At 40.6% G+C, this 21,712-nt stretch overlaps 1 protein-coding gene across 1 annotated transcript in view; it reads left to right on the top strand.

Moving 5' to 3' along the window:
* UBE4A (ubiquitination factor E4A) overlaps positions 1-21,712 on the top strand; it is a 34,512-nt gene that overhangs the window by 3,153 nt on the left and 9,647 nt on the right. The window contains exons 2-15 of the mRNA XM_036860552.1: positions 1,961-2,122; positions 7,248-7,421; positions 8,027-8,139; positions 9,342-9,494; positions 10,141-10,300; positions 10,547-10,749; positions 10,952-11,143; positions 12,088-12,421; positions 13,496-13,616; positions 15,338-15,642; positions 16,959-17,091; positions 18,124-18,311; positions 19,843-19,943; positions 20,058-20,171. Of these exons, the coding sequence (XP_036716447.1) occupies positions 2,002-2,122; positions 7,248-7,421; positions 8,027-8,139; positions 9,342-9,494; positions 10,141-10,300; positions 10,547-10,749; positions 10,952-11,143; positions 12,088-12,421; positions 13,496-13,616; positions 15,338-15,642; positions 16,959-17,091; positions 18,124-18,311; positions 19,843-19,943; positions 20,058-20,171 (2,412 nt within the window). The 5' untranslated portion in view covers positions 1,961-2,001. The remainder of the gene's footprint in view (positions 1-1,960; positions 2,123-7,247; positions 7,422-8,026; positions 8,140-9,341; positions 9,495-10,140; positions 10,301-10,546; positions 10,750-10,951; positions 11,144-12,087; positions 12,422-13,495; positions 13,617-15,337; positions 15,643-16,958; positions 17,092-18,123; positions 18,312-19,842; positions 19,944-20,057; positions 20,172-21,712) is intronic.

The raw sequence follows: 21,712 nt of genomic DNA, 5'->3' as shown, positions 1-21,712 counted from the left end.
TGTTGGCTTAGTTTTAGGCTAGGCCTTCTCTAGATGGTAGAAAGATGGCAACTCCAGTTTCCTATCTTACTAGCCTAACAACCCAAGCAGGAAAAAAGAGTCCCCTTTTCTGTAGATTTAGCCAAAGGCCTGTAGCTGGTGTTCATTGATTCTGTTAGGCCTTGCTAGGGTCTTGTGCCCACTCCTGAATCAGTCACTTTGGCCAGAGAATATTGTATTCTCTTTGGCCAGGCCAGATTCATATGCCCATTTCTAGAGCTAATGGGTAAGGTCATCCCCTTCTGTACACATGGACCGGGAATGGGTTGGATCCCCAAAGGAAAAGTGTGGGTGTCATGTTGAAAAAAAAAGGTTGATGTTTTGCAGACAGAAAAGTAACGAGAGCTCACTACACTTTTTGCATTCCTCTGGGTACCTCAGAATAGAGGTAGGGTGGTGGTCAGCTAACAGTGACACAATTCTTGGTGCCTCTACATGAATTAGGGGTAATAATTAAGCTTATGCAATGTTTAAATGGGAGGAAAGACCTCTCAAGGATTGTTAATTCCAACAGTAAATATGCTGTCTTTCTTTTCTGCATTATTAAGCTCAACTAAACTATACATAGTAAAAAGTAAAATACATAGAGCAACATCTAACAGTTCAGTTCCTTGAAGCAGTAAAGCCCAGCACCATGCTGAGATGAGACTAGACTGTCTGCCTGAGTCATTACAGCTCAGTAGCCATTAGCTCTTATGCAGAAAGCACGGCAGAGGAGCATGAAGCAACTAGTAGAGATGCCTCAAAAGTGTCAAAAAGTGTTAGTCTCTCTTCCTCCAAAAAATAAGGGGAACTTTTCCGACTTGCATTAGCTTTTGTTAATAGGATTGTGTAAGGAGTCTTAACTCAATTAATTAAAGGTAGACCGAACGTTCTTTTTTTTCTCCCACATTTGTGTCCCTGACCCCACTCCTTCTAAGGCCTCTGTCCTTGTAGCAATTCAGCATCCTTGTAAGCAGAGTATTCATACCCTTTGTCTCTTCTCACCCTTTTCAGGGTTGTATTTCTATGCTGTGGCCTTAAAATTTCAGAAAGGGGAGAAAGCCTTTCAGGGAGCTCTGCTCATCCCGTTGTGCCACTGAGTCCCCTTGGCGCTTGGATGAGGAAATGTAGTCAGAAGAGTGCAAATGCAGGCTCAGTCAGCTCCTTTAAATACCTTTGAGGTATATGTCTATTTCATATTGTACGTTAGGAATTTGTGTTTCTTCAGTATTGTAAAAAGTCAGATAAATAGGGAAAGTTAAATATAGAATTAAGCAAAGACCATTTAGTTTTTAGAGGAAAAAATATCTGTAGTCATAAGCCTAGAAGTAGAGATAGATTGCTTAATATAGATTTAAAACCCACGATATGCTGCTAATCTGATTCCTGTCCTGGTTTGCAATTCCACATCTGACATACAGACTTACATTTAGTTTCTGTGTAGCTGAGGAATTCCCAGCTCCAACTCTTAAGTCACAGAATCCTGTGCAAGCACCACCTTATGCTCATGGTGAGTGAGGACTAGTCGACCAGCCTAGGGATTTATGGGAAATCCATAGTTTTTGTCCTATTACTTTTAAGTGCCACATTGTTGTTGCAATTAGTAGCTGAGTTTCCTCTTTGACTTCAATAATTCTTTCTATGTAATCTATTTTTTAAAGGTATAGTAAATAGAAACATGTCAACAGATAAATGCATTCCAGCTGAACATTTATTAAGCTTTTTGGTTTTAGCCACCCCCAAATCAAGCCAACTTGTCCAGTTGGTAGGTTTGTAACCTTTTTGCCAAAAATTGTCTTGAATCTTGGAATAGGAGTTGGCAGGTCTTACCCAAACCCTTTTAAAATGTATTCAAGAAATGGGAGAAGAAACAACTATGATAATATTATAACTGTTGTGTTATCTGCCCTTCGGCGTCTAATACCTGTCCTTTCTATAGCCCCTCCCCCTAGGTCTGGATGGAGGATACTTTAAAGTGAAATGACAGACCAGGAGAATAACAACAACATCTCAAGTAACCCCTTTGCTGCTCTTTTTGGCTCCCTGGCTGATGCCAAGCAGTTTGCAGCAATCCAAAAAGAGCAGCTGAAGCAGCAATCTGGTAAGTGGATGAGCCAGTAGCGGCAGATGAGATGACCGAGAATGGGGTCTTCCCAAATTAAGTATTCTTTGGGTCCTTAATTGCAAATAGAATTTAAGTTTAGGGCAGAAGTGTTTTCTTTGTTCGTATTTGTTGTTTGTTTTGTTTTGGGTTCTTCTCCCTGTCCTATCCCCTGCATGAAAAAGAGACCAGATAACAGGTGGTTCCAGAGGAACAAATGCCAGTCATTATCCCAAAGCTGTCAAGCTCTTTTATTTTAAAAATCACCTAGTGAAAGATACTTAACAAAGATACTAATTTTTTTTCACATAGGAAACTGAGGTTATAGGCGTAGGTGCGGAAAGCAAGTCACATGCAGCTGTAGAAAGCAGATGTGTTGAAGGAAGAATTTTAAAAGCTTTTTGGCCTGTAGAGAAATAAATGAGATTTGTTCTTAAGCCAAGTGCTTCAGAGTCTATCTCAAGCAGAACGTTTCTTTCACTCCATAGAGTGGCCACTTTCATAACTTACTGCTTTCAGAACAGACATCTAGGAAAATCTGATCCTTAACCTTAATGTGAAGAAAATTAGGATAATATCTTACTAATCAGAACAATGATTTTCCTCATCTAGGACCAAAATTAAGATCAAGTCCAGCTCCCTCCTATAAGGTAACATATGGACTAGAAGTAGGGTGCTGTTTCTCAAATGTATTCGTCTTCTGAGGGTTTTCACGATCTTTCAAGCCAGAAATCGCTCCCCTTCTCCCTCCTCCAAAAAGGATAATAGTGTGATTGTTTTTAGGAAAGGAGAAATGTTTATATTTTCCCTTTATTTTGTTTATTTCTGAAGTATTCAGATACGTAGCTAAGTTGTGGCCTTACTCTCTGATTAGGATTGAATGAAAAGGAGGTCAGGGGACTTCCCTGGTGGCACAGTGGTTAAGAATCCACCTGCCAATGCAGGGGACGCTGGTTCAAGCCCTGGTCCAGGAAGATAACACGTGCCGCGGAGCAGCTAAGCCCGTGCGCCACAACTACTGAGCCTGTGCTCTAGAGTCCGTGAGCCACAACTACTGAGCCCGCGTGCTGCAACTACTGAAACCTGCACTCCTAGAGCCCATGCTGTGCAACAAGAGAAGCCACCACGATGAGAAGCCCACGCACCACAACGAAGAGTAGCCCCTGCTCACCACAGGTAGAGAAAGCCCACGCACAGCAACGAAGACCCAACACAGCCAAAAATAAATTTTAAAAATTTTTTAAAAAAAGAAAAAGGAGGTCAGGGGAAGACACATGAGTAGTAGACAAAGTGATGGATGAAACAAGGGAGAAAAACATGTAATGCTGACTTTTTTCATGTGATAGAAAGAGGCAGCTCTGAGTCTCCGCCTCTGAAAACTTTCCCAGATTTCTAATATATAGGATCAGAATGGGAAACCCTGGATTAAGAGATTGTAGGAGAGAATGGAGAGTGAGGAGTTAGAAAAATAAGGAAATGAGAAAATAAAGTTTTTAAGTATGTGGTTGAGGGAAATTTTGCTAATCAGCACCTATTACTCTTGGAATTCAGAAGGGAATAGAGTGGTATAGGAATAGAGTGACAGAATGTTCATCCTTCTGGCTATAAACAGACATAAGGCTGGCTAGGTTTGGGAGCACTGCAGGCACCAGGCAGTGGGGACAAGTCAGGTGCATGCCCTTCTGTTACTATTTTGGCACCTCATCGTCTTAGTTTGTTTACAGTGAGTTAGTCAGGCCAGCTGACCTAACCCGTTTTCCACCAGCAGTTAGTACTCTACCAAAACCTTTGGTCTCCTTTATTGAGCTTCACTTTTACTAAAGTCACCACAGTGAAGCAACTCTTGCTTCTTTTGTTTTTTAAGATATTTTATTTTATTTTTTATTTATTATTATTTTTTAAAAATAATTTATTTGGCTGCGTCGGGTCTTAGTTGCGGCATACAGGATCTTCATTGCGGTGTGAGGGCTTCTCTCTAGTTGTGGTACACAGGCTCCAGAGCGCGCAGACTCAGTAGTTGCAGCACACAGGCTCTCTAGTTGTGGGGCATGGGCTCTAGAGCACGGGCTTAGTTGCCCCACAGCATGTGAGATCTTAGTTCCCCAAACAGGGATCGAACCCATGTCCCCTGCATTCAAAGGAGGATTCTTTTTTTTTTTTTTTTTAATAAATTTATTTTATTTATTTATTTTTGGCTGCATTGGGTCTTCGTTGCTGCACACAGTCTTTCTCTAGTTGCGGCAAGTGGGGGCTACTCTTCATTGCGGTGCGCGGGCTTCTCATCGCAGTGGCTTCCCTTGTTGCAGAGCATGGGCTCTAGGCGCGTGAGCTTCAGTAGTTGCAGCTCAGTAGTTGTGGCTCACGGACTGTAGAGCACAGGCTCAGTAGTTGTGGAGCACGGGCTTAGTTGCTCCACAGCATGTGGGATCTTCCCGGACCAGGGCTCGAACCCGTGTCCCCTTCATTGGCAGGCAGATTCTCAACCACTGCGCCACCAGGGAAGCCCCTCGAAGACAGATTCTTAACCACTGGACCACCAGGGAAGTCCCACAACTCTTGCTTCTGCGAGTTTTGCCTGGACTTTTAGAGTTAACTGTTTTGTCAGTAGAGGTAAAAAGCACATGCAGACTTGTGTGTAGCTTTTAATGAACAACGTACTTATATACCCCTTTAGCGTGAGTGCCATTCTGAGAAGCTCTTGTAAGTTGCTTTATAAAAAATAAAAGGATACAATCAATAAGAAAAAAGTAACTCATTGGAAAAACAACAAAAGTTAGGAACAGGGACTTCCCTAGTGGTCCAGTGGTTAAGACTCCATGTGCTCCCAATGCAGGGGGCATGGGTTCAATGCCTGGTTGGGGAACTAAGATCCTGCATGCCATGCCACACAGTGCGGCCAAAAAAAAGTTAGAAATGATTTATATATGATAATCAAGTTACTTTAAAAATCCAGTCCCGGGCTTCTCAGGTGGTACAGTGGTTAAGTATCCGCCTGCCAATGCAGGGGACACAGGTTCGAGCCCTGGTCTGGGAAGATCCCACATGCTGCAGAGCAGCTAAGCCCGTGCGCCACGACTACTGAGCCTGTGCTCTAGAGCCCTCGAGCCACAACTACTGAAGCCCATGCGCCTAGAGCCCATGCTCCACAACAAGAGAAGCCACCACAGTGAGAAGCCTGCGCACCACAACGAAGAGTAGCCCCCGCTCGCCTTGACTAGAGAAAAGCCCACGTGCAGCAACAAAGACCCAGTGCAGCCAAAAAAAAAAATCCAGTCTCACTAATAATTAGAGAAATGCCCATTAAAAGAACCATTAGGATAGTTTTTAGTCTATGAAGTTTTGTTTTTTTGGTTTCATTTATTTATTTATTTATTTATGGCTGCGTTGGGTCTTCTTCGTTGCTGTGCGCAGGCTTTCTTTAGTTGCGGTGAGCGGGGACTACTCTTCATTGCAGTGCATGGGCTTCTCATTACGGTGGCTTCTCTTGTTGTAGAGCATGGGCTCTAGGCGCACAGGCTTCAGTAGCTGTGGCACACAGGCTCAGTAGTTGTGGCTTGTGGGCTCTAGAGCACAGGCTCAGTAGTTGTGGCGCACGGGCTTAGTTGCTCCGCGGCACGTGGGATCTTCCTGGACCAGGGCTCGAACCCGTGTCCCCTGCATTGGCAGGCGGATTCTTAACCACTGTGCTACCAGGGAAGCCCCAAGCCATATTTAATATAATTAAAGGCATACTGATCTATTGGGTAATTCTTTGCCCACTAGGATTCTGTAGGGAAGATAGTGTTGCTACTATTGGCATTTTGGAATACAATTAATTATGAGTATAAAGAATAAAACTTTTGGTTTTTAAAATGTAGATTTTATAACCAGGGATTTCAGAATTCTGTATTTAAAATGTTTCCTGATACAACTCAATAGCAAAACAAACCAACAGTCCAATTTAAAAATGGGCACAGGATCTGAATAAATATTTTTCCAAAGACGACATACAGATGGCCAACAGGTACATCAAAAGGTGCTCAACATCACTAATCGATGAAAAAAAAACTGTCACTAATTGGGGAAATGTAAATCAAAACCACCTCACACCTCTTAGAATGGCTATTATCAAAAAGACAAGAAATAACAAGTGTTGGCAAGGATGTGGAGAAAAGGGAATTCTTGTGCACTGTTGCTGGGATTGTAAATTGGTGCAGGCACTATGGAAAATAGAATGGAGGTTCCTAAAAAAAAATAAATATAGAACTACCATATGATCCAGCAATTCCACTTCTGGGTATTTATCCAAAGAAAACAAAAACACTAATTCAAGAAGATATATGCACCCCCATGTTCATTGCATCAGTATACAATAACCAAGATGTGAAAACATCCTAAAGGTCCATCCACGGATGAATAAAGAAAACGATGTAATTACATACACACACACACACACACACATACACGCACACACACACGCATATTATTCAGCCATAAATAAGAAAGAAATCTTGCCATTTGCAACAACAGGTGGACAGTGGTTGGACCTTGAGGGCGTTCTGCTGAGGGATATAAGTCAGAAAGACGAATACCATATGATCTCACTTATGTGGAATATTTAAAAAAAAAAAAACAAGCTGATAAATACAGAGAATAGATTGGTGGTTGCCAGAGGCAGGGCGGGGGGGGGTGGGGGGGGATGGGCAGAATAGGTGAAGGGTTTCAAAAGGTACAAATTTCCAGTTATAAAATAAAGAATCCATGGGGATGCAATGAACAGCATGGTGACTGTAGTTAACAATACTGTATTGTGTATTTCAAAGTTGTTAAAGTCGATCTTAATCCTTACCACAAGAAAAAAATTTGTAGCTATGTATGGTGACAGACATTAACTAGATTTATTGTAGTGATCATTTAACAATATATATAAATGTCGAATCATTATGTTGTGCAGCTGAAACTAATATGTCAATGATACCTTAATTTAAAAAACAAAAGATGTTGCCTGACTTGAGATGTTCACTAATTAGATAGTTAACTTGTTTAACACCCAAAATTATCCTCCTTTTGGTTACATTTATCATGTGTACTTGGTTTTCTCTTAAAGAGAGCATTGTAACTGTTAATGACTTACATTTTCTGGCAGATGAACTCCCAGCCAGCCCAGATGACTCAGATAATAGTGTGTCAGAGAGCCTGGATGAATTTGATTACTCTGTGGCTGAGATTAGCCGCTCATTCCGTTCACAGCAGGAAATATGTGAGCAACTCAACATCAATCACATGATCCAAAGGATCTTCCTCATCACTCTGGACAACAGTGAGTTACATATTTGCAGCCAGTGTATTTATTACTCTGCCCTTCCTGCTTGGGCTAGGGACTTGCTCCTAGAAACTTATTGTATCTGATGGTTAAACAAACCCATCATACTCCCTGGAACACAGGGTTTATATTTCAAGGAAGCTTTTAATGTGACCTAAAGCAGAATTTTGACACAGATACAACTTTCATTTCTATTTTGATACTGACTGGGCCATGTAGCTACTGCCTTTACTACCTTAAAAGGGAAATGGGAATGGTAGCTAAATCCATTTTCTTCTCAGAGGTGACCTAAACATTTAGATGAAAGCCCCAAGAAGGGTCAGATAGTGTTTCCCCTCTGTGCCCTATCTGTAGTTAAACCCCAGAATTAGTGCTGATGTCTGGGATTTACTCTTTAAATATCATGGTGTTAGGTTTATAACAAAGCACATACTCTTGAGGGGTAAAAAAGATTTAAATCTTTAGATACTGCTCTGTGTGTCAAGATCATTCTGATGTTACCTGAGTCAAACTTGGGGTTCAGGAGAAATGCCATCAAGATCAGTTGTCTGTATAAGACAGAAGCATTATCCTTAACCTACCAGATTAAAACCATTTCCCAGGTGACCCAAGCCTGAAAAGTGGGAATGGCATCCCCAGCCGTTGTGTGTATTTGGAAGAAATGGCAGTAGACCTGGAAGATCAAGACTGGCTTGATATGAACAACGTAGAGCAGGTACCATTCTTAACATTCCTTACATGTGCCTTCAGCAAAAATTAACCTTGCAGCTGAACTCTGCTTACCTTTCTCCAACCATGGCTTTGCTTAGCTCCATCTCTTACACTGTTTGTGGTGTTCCTCTTTTGGAATCTTCTCATCTACCATGGTCCCATGTCCAAATCTACCCATCCTTTAAGACCTAGTTAAAATGCCATCCTGTTTACAAAGTTTTGCCAAGTAGGAGTTATTTTCTCCTCTGGGCTCCGGCAGTAATCTCCATGCATCTCTTACGGGAATTGTCTCTTTTTGTCTCATGTCTTGGCTTCTTTATGAACCTGTCTTCTCTCTCCCGTAGACACTAATTTATCAAGGCCAAGGTCCATCTCTTTTTTTATATCTTTTCCAAAATCAAAACAATGCATTTTACCTTACAGGTGCCTAATTAACATTAAAGGAATAAAAGTTTGATAGGGAAGACTTGACAACTTGTAGTTTAACTTTATAGTTGGGTTGGCCAAAAAGTTCATTCGGGTTTTTCCGTACGATGGTATGGGAAAACCCAAACGAACTTTTTGGCCAACCCAGTACATTTAAACTGTGTTTATATAAGTCTGAGTGAGGTCAGCAGTGATGCAGAGTAGTAGATTTCACATACGAGTTTAATCTCCGATTCTCCACACCATTCAACAAATATTCTTTTAATGCTTACTCTGTGCTAGGGGCTATGCTAGACACTTAAGCTTGCTTTAGGATAACTACATAAACAACTAGATTTGTATATGTAATACTTTCTAAAGTAATGATACACTGAGCTCTTTTTTCCCCATTTGTTCTGTGTTCTGTGATTCTCATAATAACCTGTGTCAGAATTATCTTTTATATCTTGATGTTCTAAAATAAACTTTGCAGTGGTCAGGGGAGATAAATTAGGAGTTTGGGATTAAGAGATACACACTACTACATATAAAATAGATAAACAACAGGGACCAACTATATAGCACAGGGAACTATATTCAATATCTTATAATAACCTATAATGGAAAAGAATCTGAAAAAGAATATATATATATGTGTGTGTAACTGAATCACTTTGCTGAACACTTGAAACTAACACATTGTAAATCAACTATACTTCAATAAAAAATACATCAAAAAATTTAAAAATAAATTAACTTTGCAATGATTTAGTATTTTTGTTTATTTGTTTTTCTTAATAGGCCGTCTTCACTCGCTTATTACTTCAAGATCCAGGCAACCACTTGATTAACATGACCTCTTCTACAACGTTGAATCTCTCTGCTGATCGAGATGCAGGGGAGAGGCACATTTTTTGTTACCTTTATTCCTGTTTCCAAAGAGCCAAGGAAGAGGTAAAAGAATAATCCCTATTGAGTACTCAATTGTCCTCTTGGGTATGACTTTAACACATAAGCCAGAGAGTTGGATCAATGTCTTTTTTTTTTTTTTTGGCTGTGCCATGCAGCATGCGGGATCTTCCCCAACCAAGGATCGAACCCACACCCCCTGCAGTGGAAGCACAGAGTCTTAACCACTGGACCACCAGGGAAGTCCCAAGATCAGTGTCTATTATATCAATTTATATACATCATATTATATGTGGAACTGGATATCAGAGGCACTGTTAGTTTATCTTCTAAAGTTTTAGTCTCTCCTTTCTGTGGCTTGGGGTCTACCCCTTTCCCCAATTAACAAGTGCCTCCTATTATTCTCTCCACAAACGTCTTAATATATCACACCCTTATTAAAAAACGGTCTGATAAATTCATTTCCACTAAGGTGTATATAACAGAGTAGACTAAGCTTGATCACTTCCAGCATTAGAATTTCTAACAGGTGATTCCTTAAACCAAAGAATGAACTCTCATGGCTTTTCAAGCATCCACAGGAAAGCACTACTGTTTTGGGACACAGTGTCTTTTCCCTTCTATTTGCTATATCTGTCCTTGTGCCAGGTCACAGAGCTAGCCTCTTCCCTCTTTTCATTGCTGTTTCCAGATTACCAAAGTTCCAGAGAACCTGCTACCCTTTGCAGTGCAGTGCAGGAACCTCACTGTGTCCAATACGCGAACAGTTCTCCTCACCCCAGAGATCTATGTTGACCAAAACATCCACGAGCAACTGGTAGATTTGATGTTGGAAGCCATCCTAGGAGGCCGTGAGTACATAAGCAACATCTATGAGCTTCTACATTTGATTTCCAAGTGTAACATTCCTCTGATTGCATTAGAAAGCCTCAGAGCTGCTATGGTTCCAGCGTAAATTAAGGAAGAGAGCGCACACCTTGACCTTTGAGGTTGAATACCAATAAAATTATCAAAAGTATCAGAAGAGTAAAGAGCTGTGTGTAAAGGTGTCTAAAAATTCTTATGGCCTCCTCTCTCTCTCTTTTGTCTTCTGTCAGATTTTGAAGGTGTAGCTGAGTTTCTGGATGAGGTCATCGAAGCCTTGATACTGGATGAGGAAGTTCGAACATTTCCAGAAGTCATGATTCCAGTGTTTGATATTTTATTGGGCCGAATAAAAGATCTAGAACTCTGCCAGATCATGTTGTACGCATATCTGGACATTCTTCTGTATTTCACTAGGCAAAAGGATATGGCAAAGGTAGGTCTGAAAGCTCATATGTATTCAGTTGAGTTGGAAGCTTAATACTCTATGCTTCCCTATCCTGAGGGCAGTGTAATATTGCCTATGGAATAAGAGAAAGATACATTGGTTGTTGTATAGTCTTAACTCTTTGAGGCCCTCTCATCCCATCATTTATCTCATCATACAGACAAATAACTAGGCTTGTCTTCTCCTACAGGTTTTTGTAGAATACATTCAGCCCAAGGATCCTAGTAATGGGCAGATGTACCAGAAGACCTTGCTGGGAGTAATCCTGAATATCTCCTGCTTATTAAAGACTCCGGGTGTAGTAGAAAATCATGGCTACTTCCTGAATCCATCTCGTTCCAGTCCCCAGGAGATCAAAGTACAAGAGGCCAACATTCATCAGGTGGAGCTGTTTACCGGTGTATCCCAGCCCCCTGATCTTAGATTAAGTATTGTTTCCTCAGAAAGCAGATGCAGATAAGGCTGCTTGAGCCTCTTTGGGAAAGCAGATCAATCTGGTTGGCTCTCTACCATAATCATGTCCAGAAATGGCCCTCTTTTTAGCAGGCGCTAAGAGCAGGGGACAAACCTTTGTGTGGTTGAAGAGTAAGCTGCTGCTCTTCTTTGCCCTGTGCTGTAGCACAGCTACCTGCTCTCAATCCTCGTTTTTCTCACCAAGCTATTTCTTATAACTTTAGCTCCTAAAATCTTCTGATTGAACTCCAGCTTAAAAGCCAAATTGTTTTCCCTTTCCTCCTTCTACTTATGTCCTCTCTTTTTGGGCTTCTTAGCATAAATTATGGTAGAAGTCTGGCCAACATATGGCAATAAATGGTTGAATTGGGGGCAGTTTAAATCTCCCGTCATCACAATTTTCTAAAGCAGGGGTTGGCAAATTATACCAGTGGCCAAATCCAGCCTGCCGTCCGTTTTTGTAAATAGTTTTATTGAACCCAGCCATGCCCCTGTGTATATGTATTGTTTATGGCTTGATTTCATGCCACAGTGGTAGAGTTGAATAGTTGCTACAGAGACCATATGGCGTGCAAAGCCAAAAATATTTATCATCTGGCCCTCTGCAGAAGAAGTTTACCATCCCCTACTCTAAAGCTGTGTAAATGCTACCTGCAGTTGGACAGCTCATCAGGAAATCTCTTAAGAGTTCCCAGAAAAAAAAAAAAATTTTTTTTTTTTAATCAGAAATGGTGGCGTAAGGCACAGGGAGAGTGAGGGAGAAGATTAGGATTCGTGTATTTTTGGAAATTGCCAGTGGCTAAGATTTGAGAGTAACAAATATTAGGATTGTGAAACTGGAATGTTCTGTGGTTGTGTTTTCTGGTTAAACAGTTCATGGCTCGGTTCCATGAAAAGATCTACCAGATGTTGAAGAACTTACTCCAGCTCTCTCCAGAAACCAAGCACTGTATCTTGTCCTGGCTTGGAAACTGTTTGCATGCAAATGCAGGCCGCACCAAGATTTGGGCCAATCAGATGCCAGAAATCTTCTTCCAAATGTACGCCTCGGATGCCTTCTTTCTGAATCTGGGTGCTGCTCTCCTGAAGTTATGCCAGCCATTTTGCAAACCCAGATCTTCTCGGCTCCTCACCTTTAATCCCACTTACTGTGCCCTGAAGGAGTTGAATGATGAAGAACGAAAAATAAAAAATGTACACATGAGAGGTAAGGGGGAGCTGGTCTTCTCAAAACTGTGTGTGCGTAACATCTAAGCCATTCACTTCTATATCCTTTTTCACAGAGGTCCCTCTTTATCAAAGAAGATGAGGCAAAAAGAAAAGCTATTATGAGTTTTAAAAAGACAAACTTTTTAAAACTGTTATTTTTTAGATGTTGTCCTTTAATGAGACCTTCTGTCTGAATTTGGCAGACTTGGATATTCGCTCATTCATTCATTCTTTATGAAAATGAATAAAGTACAGTCCCTGTCCTTTTTGAACTCAAAGTCTCCACGGGAAGGCAGATATGTTAACAGATCATCATAATATGGTCTAGGGCTAATCTACAGGAGCACAGAGGAGGGAGTAAATGATTAATTCTACAGAAGCTGGAGGTCTTCATAGCTGAGTCCTGAAAAATGAGTTGGGTTTATCAAGCAAAGGAGCAAAGGAGGCCCTTTATATAGAGGGAAAAACAAGTATGAAGGTACACAGCTGTGTAATGTCTTAACTAAGGAACAGTGAGAAGCTCAATGTGGCTGGAACAAGGGGTAGGTGGGGGAAGGGGTATGGGAATTGGCAGGAAATATTAGCCTAGGGAGGAAGAATATTGGGGAAAACTCAAACAACACAGAGAAGTGAAAAGAAGAAGATAAATCACTCTTAATTCTACCACTCAAAATGAATCACTCAATCTTGATGTATTTCCTCCCAGTTTTATAACTCTTCTAATTATAAAAGTAACACATGCTCAAAAGCAAATAATCTTAAATACAGAAAAGCACAGAATAGATACAAATGATCTATTATCTATCCCCTGGAAAAATCTACAGTGCTATCATTCCTTTTAATTGTTGGTGATTTCATGATCAAGCTAAAGAGATTTAACTGTATTTCTATAAACTGAGAAGCCAAATTACATTTTTAGACAAGAGAGTAGGAATGTGAGAAGATTTGTTTTTAAGAAGGTATTACTTAATTCACTGATAGCAGGATGGAAGTTGAACTAGAATAAGGGGACACTGGAGCCAAGATAGATGTCTGTGGCAAGCCATTTACTCTTCCTTTTAATTTCTTTGAGGTTTGGACAAAGAAACCTGTTTGATCCCAGCTGTGCGGGAGCCAGAGTTTCCCCAGAACTACAACCTTGTAACAGAAAACCTTGTCCTGACAGAGTACACCTTGTACTTGGGATTTCACAGGTAACTGCTCTGATGTCATTAAGAAAGAACTGCTTGGTTGTGTTGATAACCAGAAGGTTGAAAGTGCATCTTACAGATAACAATCTCACTTTATTCTGAAGGCTGACATTAGGATCTAGTAGGAAAAGGGCATTATATGCATTTATTTGTGTCTACATGAAGCAGCTTTATCCATATAACTTGAATTTATTTTTAATTTTTGACCTGTTAAACTTTTTAAAATTAAAGATACACTAGTATTTTTCTCTAAACTCGCACATTTTTAAATCACCATCTTCCTTTTGTCATCTGCTAAAGTGGAATTGTTTTCATTTAACATTTCACATTCTGCTCTTGAATTTTCATTACTTATTACTCCTGATGAAAAAAGAGAAAGCTTTACGCTATGGTATAGAGACAAAATGGACAAAATTAAATGTGAATAAGGTATTTCAATAAGATCAGTAGGAACATAAAAATCTATGTATCAAAGATAAGGAGGATTCTGGAAGTGTGAAGATTTGAGAGCTAAAGTGTATGACTTCCAAAAATGGTCTGGTTCTGGCTAACCGTATGTTATTCTATGATTTTTTTTTCCCTCTGATTTAGCTGATTGTGACAAGTATAAATAAGGGGAGAAAATAGCTACTCACTCACAGTCTATAGGAAGGTATATTGAGGACAGCAATTTTTAATGCCTTTTCGGGATACTTAAACTGACACAGCATTTTTCAAAACTCAGCAAATTTTTGGAAAAATGAAATTATATCTTTATTAGAGACATTTTCTATCCCTATCATTGACATTTTAAGTGAGACAATAGATAACAATTTAGCATGTGTTTAACCTGTTCAACCACGTAGATTCAAACACAAAAATGAATGTCATCTAGTTTCCCAGTATTGACTAGCTAACCCTAGACGTTATCCACGAGGCCAAGAATGACTTTGGACTGTACACATAGACACAACTATCTATAACATTGAATTATGGGTCTTCCTTTCATTAGAGAACACTTGGCTGACCCTTCTGGAAGAATCATTTAATTTTATATTGAGCATCAGAGGACTGGAAGCTGCTCTTAGGCTGCATCATAGGTGGCTGCTGGTTGATATGTGGTCATTAGTAATCTAGACTCCTTTCTCACCAGCGTTAGTTCTCTACTAACCATGGAAAGACTGTCTTTATAACCACATCCAGGTACAATCATTGCACTTGTGTGGTGTCAAACTCTCCTGCTGGGCTTCTTGTACTTTGCCTGATCGTTATATATTGTACATAATAAAAGCCCAATCTACACCCTGCTCAACCGAGCCATTCTATGGATGGTGCATTTCAGCCGAAGACAACTAATCTATGTAATTAGATTCAATTCTTGAATACTTGGTAACATTTTCCCGGTGCTATGCCCCCACCTCTGTCCTGTCAATAACTTTTGTGATTGCCTTCTGTGTCATCACAACTGCAGCTCCCTACATCCTAAAAGGGAATAATAGAATAAATAAGTGAGGATTTGGTTTTCAAAAATGGTCTGTAAGGGAGGATGGGAGGGAGGTGCAAGAGGGAGGGGATATGGGGATATATGTATACGTATAGCTGATTCACTTTGCTATACAGCAGAAATTAACATTGTAGAGCAATTATACTCCAATAAAGATGTTAAAATTAAAAAAAAACGGTCTGTACTCAACTGTCCCTATATGAGCCTCCTGACCCAGCCTTTTCTGCTTTCTTGGGGGCAGGTTGCATGATCAGATGGTAAAAATCAACCAAAATCTGCATCGGCTGCAGGTAGCCTGGCGGGATGCTCAGCAAAGTTCTAGCCCTGCTGCTGACAACCTCCGTGAGCAGTTTGAACGACTGATGACCATCTATCTTTCTACTAAGACTGCCATGACTGAGCCGCAAATGCTGCAAAACTGCCTAAATTTGCAGGTGTCCATGGCTGTTCTCCTAGTTCAACTGGCCATAGGCAATGAGGGCTCACAGCCGATAGAGCTAACTTTTCCTTTGCCAGATGGCTACAGTTCTTTGGCTTACGTGCCAGGTAAGCAGACTCTCCCTTGGGAGCTTCCTATTTATAGCCATCTAAGTTTAACTGGGTCACGTTGGAAGTTTAATCCTCAAAATATCCTTCCTTAGTTATCATTCAGCTGTTTTTGGAGAAACAGCTCAAACTTGTAGGTAATGTCTGTTGGTTGAAGCCTGGGGGAACTGACAGCTTGTTCCTCAGCATTGTGTCGCCACTGCTGTGCAGATAAGAAAATAGTCTTCAAAGGATGAAGTGCGGTCAGGGTTTTCAGAACTGTTAGTTTCTATCATTACTATTGTTTGTCATTCAACTTACAAATTTATCTGTCTAACCCACCCCCCTGTGCTATTCTTTAGGAAAAAAAAAATCATCTCCTCTCGGTTAACCCAGAAGTGAGATTGTGTATGTATGTATGTATGTATGTTGGTGAGGGGTCGGCAGAAACTGTCCGTCAAAATCAGGTTACATGTTCTTGATCACTGTACCGGTCATCTATTGCTGAGTCACAAATCACCCCAAAACATAGCAACTTAACACAACAAACATTATCACACACAGTTTCCACGGGTCAGTGATCCAGGGGTAGCTTAGCTGCAAGGTTCTGACTCTGGCCTCTCGCGAGGTTGCAGCCAGTCTGCCCACCAGTGCCATGGGGATCTGAAGACTCCACCAGAGCTGGAGGATCTGCTTACGAGCCTAGTTGTGTGGTTGTTGGCAAACCTCAGTTGCTTGCTGGCTTCTTTTCCAGGCCACACAGGACTCTCCTTAGTACTGCTAACGGTATGGCAGGTGGCTTCCCTCAGAGCAAGGAACCAAAATGGAAGCTGTAAGCTTTTATAACCTAATTACGGAAATGACATGCCATCACTTCTGTGTGCCCCATAGTGTGTCTTCTACCCTGGAATAGTGTAGGAGGAGGTATACAAGGGCATAAATACTAGAAGGCAAGGACCAGTGGAGGACCCCGGAGAGTGAAGACCATAGTCATCTAACGTATTCATTTCTATTCAAGATTCTTTTTCATCTAAAGGGTTATTTTAACGCACAGTTAACCTTGAGTGTGGAAGTATAATGTCTATCAGTATACTTTCTTAAACTGCACTGGTGTGTTAACATTTTATGTCTCTACTATTCTGTTTACTTGGATAAAAATAAAAATTGACTTACATTCAAAGGAGATTCTATATTAATTTATCGTCATTTCTAGTACCTACAAGACATTCGGGGTTTTTTTAACCTTCACTGAGTAGAGTAAAAGGGAGGAATTTAAATATTGCATAATACAAAGAGTCAGATGTTTGGCTAATTCCAGTGTATATTTTCTTTCTCAGAATTTTTTGCAGATAACTTGGGTGATTTCCTCATTTTTCTCCGCCGCTTTGCCGACGACATCTTGGAGACATCAGCAGATTCCCTGGAACATGTCCTTCGTTTTATCACCATTTTCACTGGAAGCATAGAAAGGTGAAGTGCTGAAAGCGTGGCTCTGTCACAGTTTAGAGCTGCAAAACATTCAGAAGACTTCTAAACCAAGAAATAAACAAGCCTGAATCATAAGGGGTTGCCTTCAGAAGTTGTGTTAACATTAATGAATCACCTGACTATCCTTATGGGTAGCCCAAAATCCCACACTTGAGAGGCATAATAAACAAAGGACTTTGCCCACAGAGAATTTGAACCTGCATATAAGGTACCTGATGGGAATTTCATTGCTAGTCCCTGGTTAAAATAGTTACCTTAATGCCAGAGACCTTGCCAGGTGCTAATGATCTTCTAGTGTATGATAGCAAAGTTTGCTCTTAAAATTCTGAGTTGGATGAGCAGTAAACTTGGGTAAATGCTCTCTGATCTCAAGTCTTACCATTCATAGCTTCTAGTCCTCCTTCCCAAAGGAAGACGCTCATTGACCTGTGGAGTTGCTTCTCTGATTTTTTGGTGGTAGGCCAAAGGAAACAGTACGTACGTAAGTGAGAATTTGCTGCACAAAGAAGAGATCCACAATCCCCTGAGCCGTGTCAGTGAGACATAGGTAGAAGCCAGTCCTTCACTGAACTGAGCAGACCTAATGAAAAATCATAAGTCAGCAAGTGTTAGGCGCACATGGTATGCATTATAAGTAACGTGGAGTAATAATATCCTGGCCTTTAGCCTCAGAAAGCTTGGAAAGGCAAGTTTATCCCAGATGAAGCTGTCAGAGAATAGTAAATAGTAAGTCATGCATTGTTATGGAGAAGTAAACAGAATGGCGGAGCATTAAATAGAAACTTAAGTACTCACCCTCGTAATTGGTAAGCTGTGATGATCTTAAAGAGCTGAACGGTACACTCTGCATATCCCCCAGAAATTGACCGACTTAAAACTGCGGAGTCGTGTTTTCTCCTGTAACTCTCTGTACAGATGATATATGATGTTCTGACTCCTCGTATGGAGAGAATAGTTATAAATTTGGGAGTCAAATTTTCTGCCTGCTCAGTTTGCTTTCTCCCCTGTTCATAGGATGAAGAATCCCCACCTAAGGGCCAAACTCGCTGAGGTGCTGGAAGCAGTGATGCCCCACATGGATCAGACCCCAAATCCCTTGCTGTCCAGTGTGTTCCACCGGAAACGTGTGTTCTGCAACTTTCCCTACGCATCCCACCTCGCAGAAGCTCTAATCAAGGTCTTTGTGGACATTGAGTTTACAGGTAAAGCAGTCTAGAACCAAGAAACTGATACATCGCCGATCAGTTTTTAAATGTCAGGAAACTATCATAAGCCATCATTTATTGAATACCTACCATGTGCTACCCTTGATGCTAAGTGCTTTTTTCACGTTGTTTACTTAATCTGTTGCCATCTGGAAAGTTTTACTCTATTATCCCCATTTACCTATGAAGACATGGGTGCTCAAAAAGATTAAATTATTTGTTTATGTCATACAACTAAGTGGTAGAATCAGGTCTCTCTCACCTTAAAAAAGAAAAACGCATACTGTTAACAACTTTACTATAATTTTTGATAGAATCATACTCAAATAAATTAGTCTGTCCAGTTAAAACCCCGGGTCTTTATTTTTCTCTGCCTCAAAATTACAGAATGGTGGATAATGAGACAGTGTGCTGATTGAGATATTCTTTTGTCTTATCCAGACGGTCTAACTCTCGTACAGTTTAATTGTTAGATTAAGAATAACAGCAGGCAGCATTCCCTTTCTCTCATGCCCTTTTGAGCTGTAACCCTGAGATGCTATGTCTGAGTAAACAGTACCCCCTCTCAACCAGTAAACAAGATATGCAAAGCAGTTACTTAAGACCCCTTTTAAAGGGGATGTCCTACCAGCCAGTGATAAATACAGTTAACATTAAAGAGACATTTAACACTTGACTGACTGTTTTTCCATATTTGAATTTTGACTTTGTTACTTGCTTACCTCCGAGACTTAGTTTCCTCATTTGTAAAAGGGGTTGAAGTGATGGTTGAGGCAGTGTATGTAAATCTTTATAATATATAAGAAGTTGCACAATAAATCATTGCAGTTATCTCATTATACAGCCACTACGACCCTTTGGTTTTAATAATAGAGGGTGTATTATAATTCCTGTTTTGTTTTCTGAGGAAGTGGGAGTTGAGAAAGAGTAAGAGACTTGCATTAAGTGGAGCCAGAAGGAAAACCTAAGTCTCCTGACTCCAAATCCCATGCCCCTCCTTTATTACATGACCCAACCTGTAGAGCTCTGGTGGTACTTCTGGCATGTCAAAAGCAGTATAAGCCTCAGATTTTTAGCTCCTGGCCTGATTTTTCAGAGTAATCAAGAACCAGTTGGCCCCGCAGTTGGGATGTTATCCATGAAGAATGTGGGGATTACTTTTAGTAGCCCATTCTGCACATGGCTGGCACTGCCACAATGGCCAGCTCAGAGGCCTCATTCAAAGTCTGATAAGTAGTCTACGTTTGGATATGGAAGCATTTGTTTCCCTTGGCTTTTATTTTGCAGCTCAGTCCTTGTCCTTTTCTGAGTACTGTATCGTTTATATGTCTCCCTCTTGTTCTATCGGTAAGGAGATAAGCAAACACTTGGTTATGACTCTAGGCCTTCATAAACTCCCACGGCAGGTCTTGCCGGTAGCCTTGACAACATTCAGAATTTTTATAAAATGGCTACACATAAACATAAGCTCTTGCCTTTTCTCTAATAGCACCACCTTTGCTGATGTTTTGCTCTTACCTTACTGCAGGAGACCCCCATCAGTTTGAGCAGAAGTTTAATTACCGCCGCCCCATGTATCCCATCCTCAGGTACATGTGGGGGACAGATGCCTATCGAGAGAGCATTAAGGTGAGAATGTTTTTGGTGAAACCAAAGTTGAGTTATCTGAGTTTTGCTCCACATAAGCCCCAATGGGTTGTGATTCGGTACTAAAATGGTTTTTTCTTGGGCTGGGACTTACAGGATTTGGCTGACTATGCCTCTAAGAATTTAGAAGCCATGAATCCCCCACTTTTCCTCCGCTTTCTTAACCTGCTAATGAACGATGCCATCTTCCTTTTGGATGAAGCCATACAGGTAAACAAACAAACAAACAAACAAACAGATTTAACTGCCCTTATACTGTCATACATACTTTTTACCTCTTAGTCATAATAGAGCAATCCTTATGCTAGCAACCCCCTAGTACCAGTCTTGGACACCAAAAATTTGCAAGTAGTAATGTACCACCAACCTTGCCCTTGTAGAGTCTGATAGGTATTGTTCCATTAGAGACCAAGACCAAGGGCCTTATGAGCCTGGATGATATTTTGGCAGAGAGTGGAAAAGAAAGTGTGAAAGGCCAAACTAAGGTACACTGGCAGAACTAATCAGTCTAGCAAGCACTACAGAAAGAAATCACAGGATCTTCATTCAGTTAGTGACTTTCAACTTTCTTCCGTCCCAAGACATTAGTAACAATGACTGACCAAGGCAATGATCCTTAGCCCTCTTTCCTAAAAGCTGCTGACTTTTATACCACTATTTGAAAAAAAAATCTCTGGTTTGGGTTATTTTTTCACATAAAGACTCCGAGTCATCAGTACTCTTCATCTGTCCACTGCCTCCCAAATCTTTAGCTATATCTGAAACATGAGTTTTACAGAGTATACACGTGGGGGCCTCTCAGTTCCTTCAGCTTAACCATCCCTTGTGGAGCTGCTTATTGCTCCTATAAAAACTTCCCTTATCTGCGACAGGTGTAAGAAAGGGCAGTGACCCAAAGGGAGACAAAGCAGGTAAATCGTGAGGGTAGCCTATTGGATAGCCCACACATTCCTCGTATTGATTAGCAATCTCCCAGTAGCTCGTATTTAATTTGTGAGAAAATGTTCCTGCTTGTTCATAATCCCATACTTGAAGACTTTAGATCTGTTGCCTTAGAAAACAAGTCCTGTAATAAATAGACCTTTCTAAGCAAGAGCTATGTGACAGAATGACACAGATGGCGTTTTCATGGGACTGTAAGTTTAACATGCTTGCTACAACAGCAAGAGTGGTGAGAGGTAGAGGGTTTTAAATATTTATGGTTCTCCTTCCAGACATTTTTGCATATTTGATAGAGCTTTGTTTTTTGATAAGCAGTTTTGGGGGGTGGTTTTTTTTTTCCATCTTTCATCTTTTTTTTCCCTGTAGCCTGATTGCTTTTACCAATATTTCGTATACTATTTATCCTCGTTTCTATTTCATAGACTATAGTATTTCCAGGGGAATTACCCATAAGTCTACCCAGGCTGAAACAATTTTTCCCACAATTTCTTTTTTATCTTTTTTTGTCTTTTTTTTCGTCTTTTTTTTTAAGTCTGTGCCTTGCGGCATGCAGGATTCTTAGTTCCCCGACCAGGGATCGAACCCATGTCCCCTGCATTGGGAGCATGGAGTCTTAGCCACTGGACCGCCAGGGAAGTCTCCCCGCAATTTCTTTTTAAACTTCAGCCCTGTGCTGAGAAATAAAGCCTCATGTCTCTTAGATAGTCCGTGGTTTTCCCAGCTTAGTGGACTAGATTTTAAATAGGACCTCTTAAATATCATCTTCCCTTCAATACACTTTGTTCTCTGATACCTTCCACCTCTGGTTT

This window comes from Balaenoptera musculus, chromosome 8 (genome assembly GCF_009873245.2).
Source record: "Balaenoptera musculus isolate JJ_BM4_2016_0621 chromosome 8, mBalMus1.pri.v3, whole genome shotgun sequence".
In the NCBI taxonomy this organism is placed as follows: domain Eukaryota; kingdom Metazoa; phylum Chordata; class Mammalia; order Artiodactyla; family Balaenopteridae; genus Balaenoptera; species Balaenoptera musculus.
Note: the sequence above shows the minus strand (reverse complement) of the source record. Positions and strands in the feature narration are given on the sequence as shown.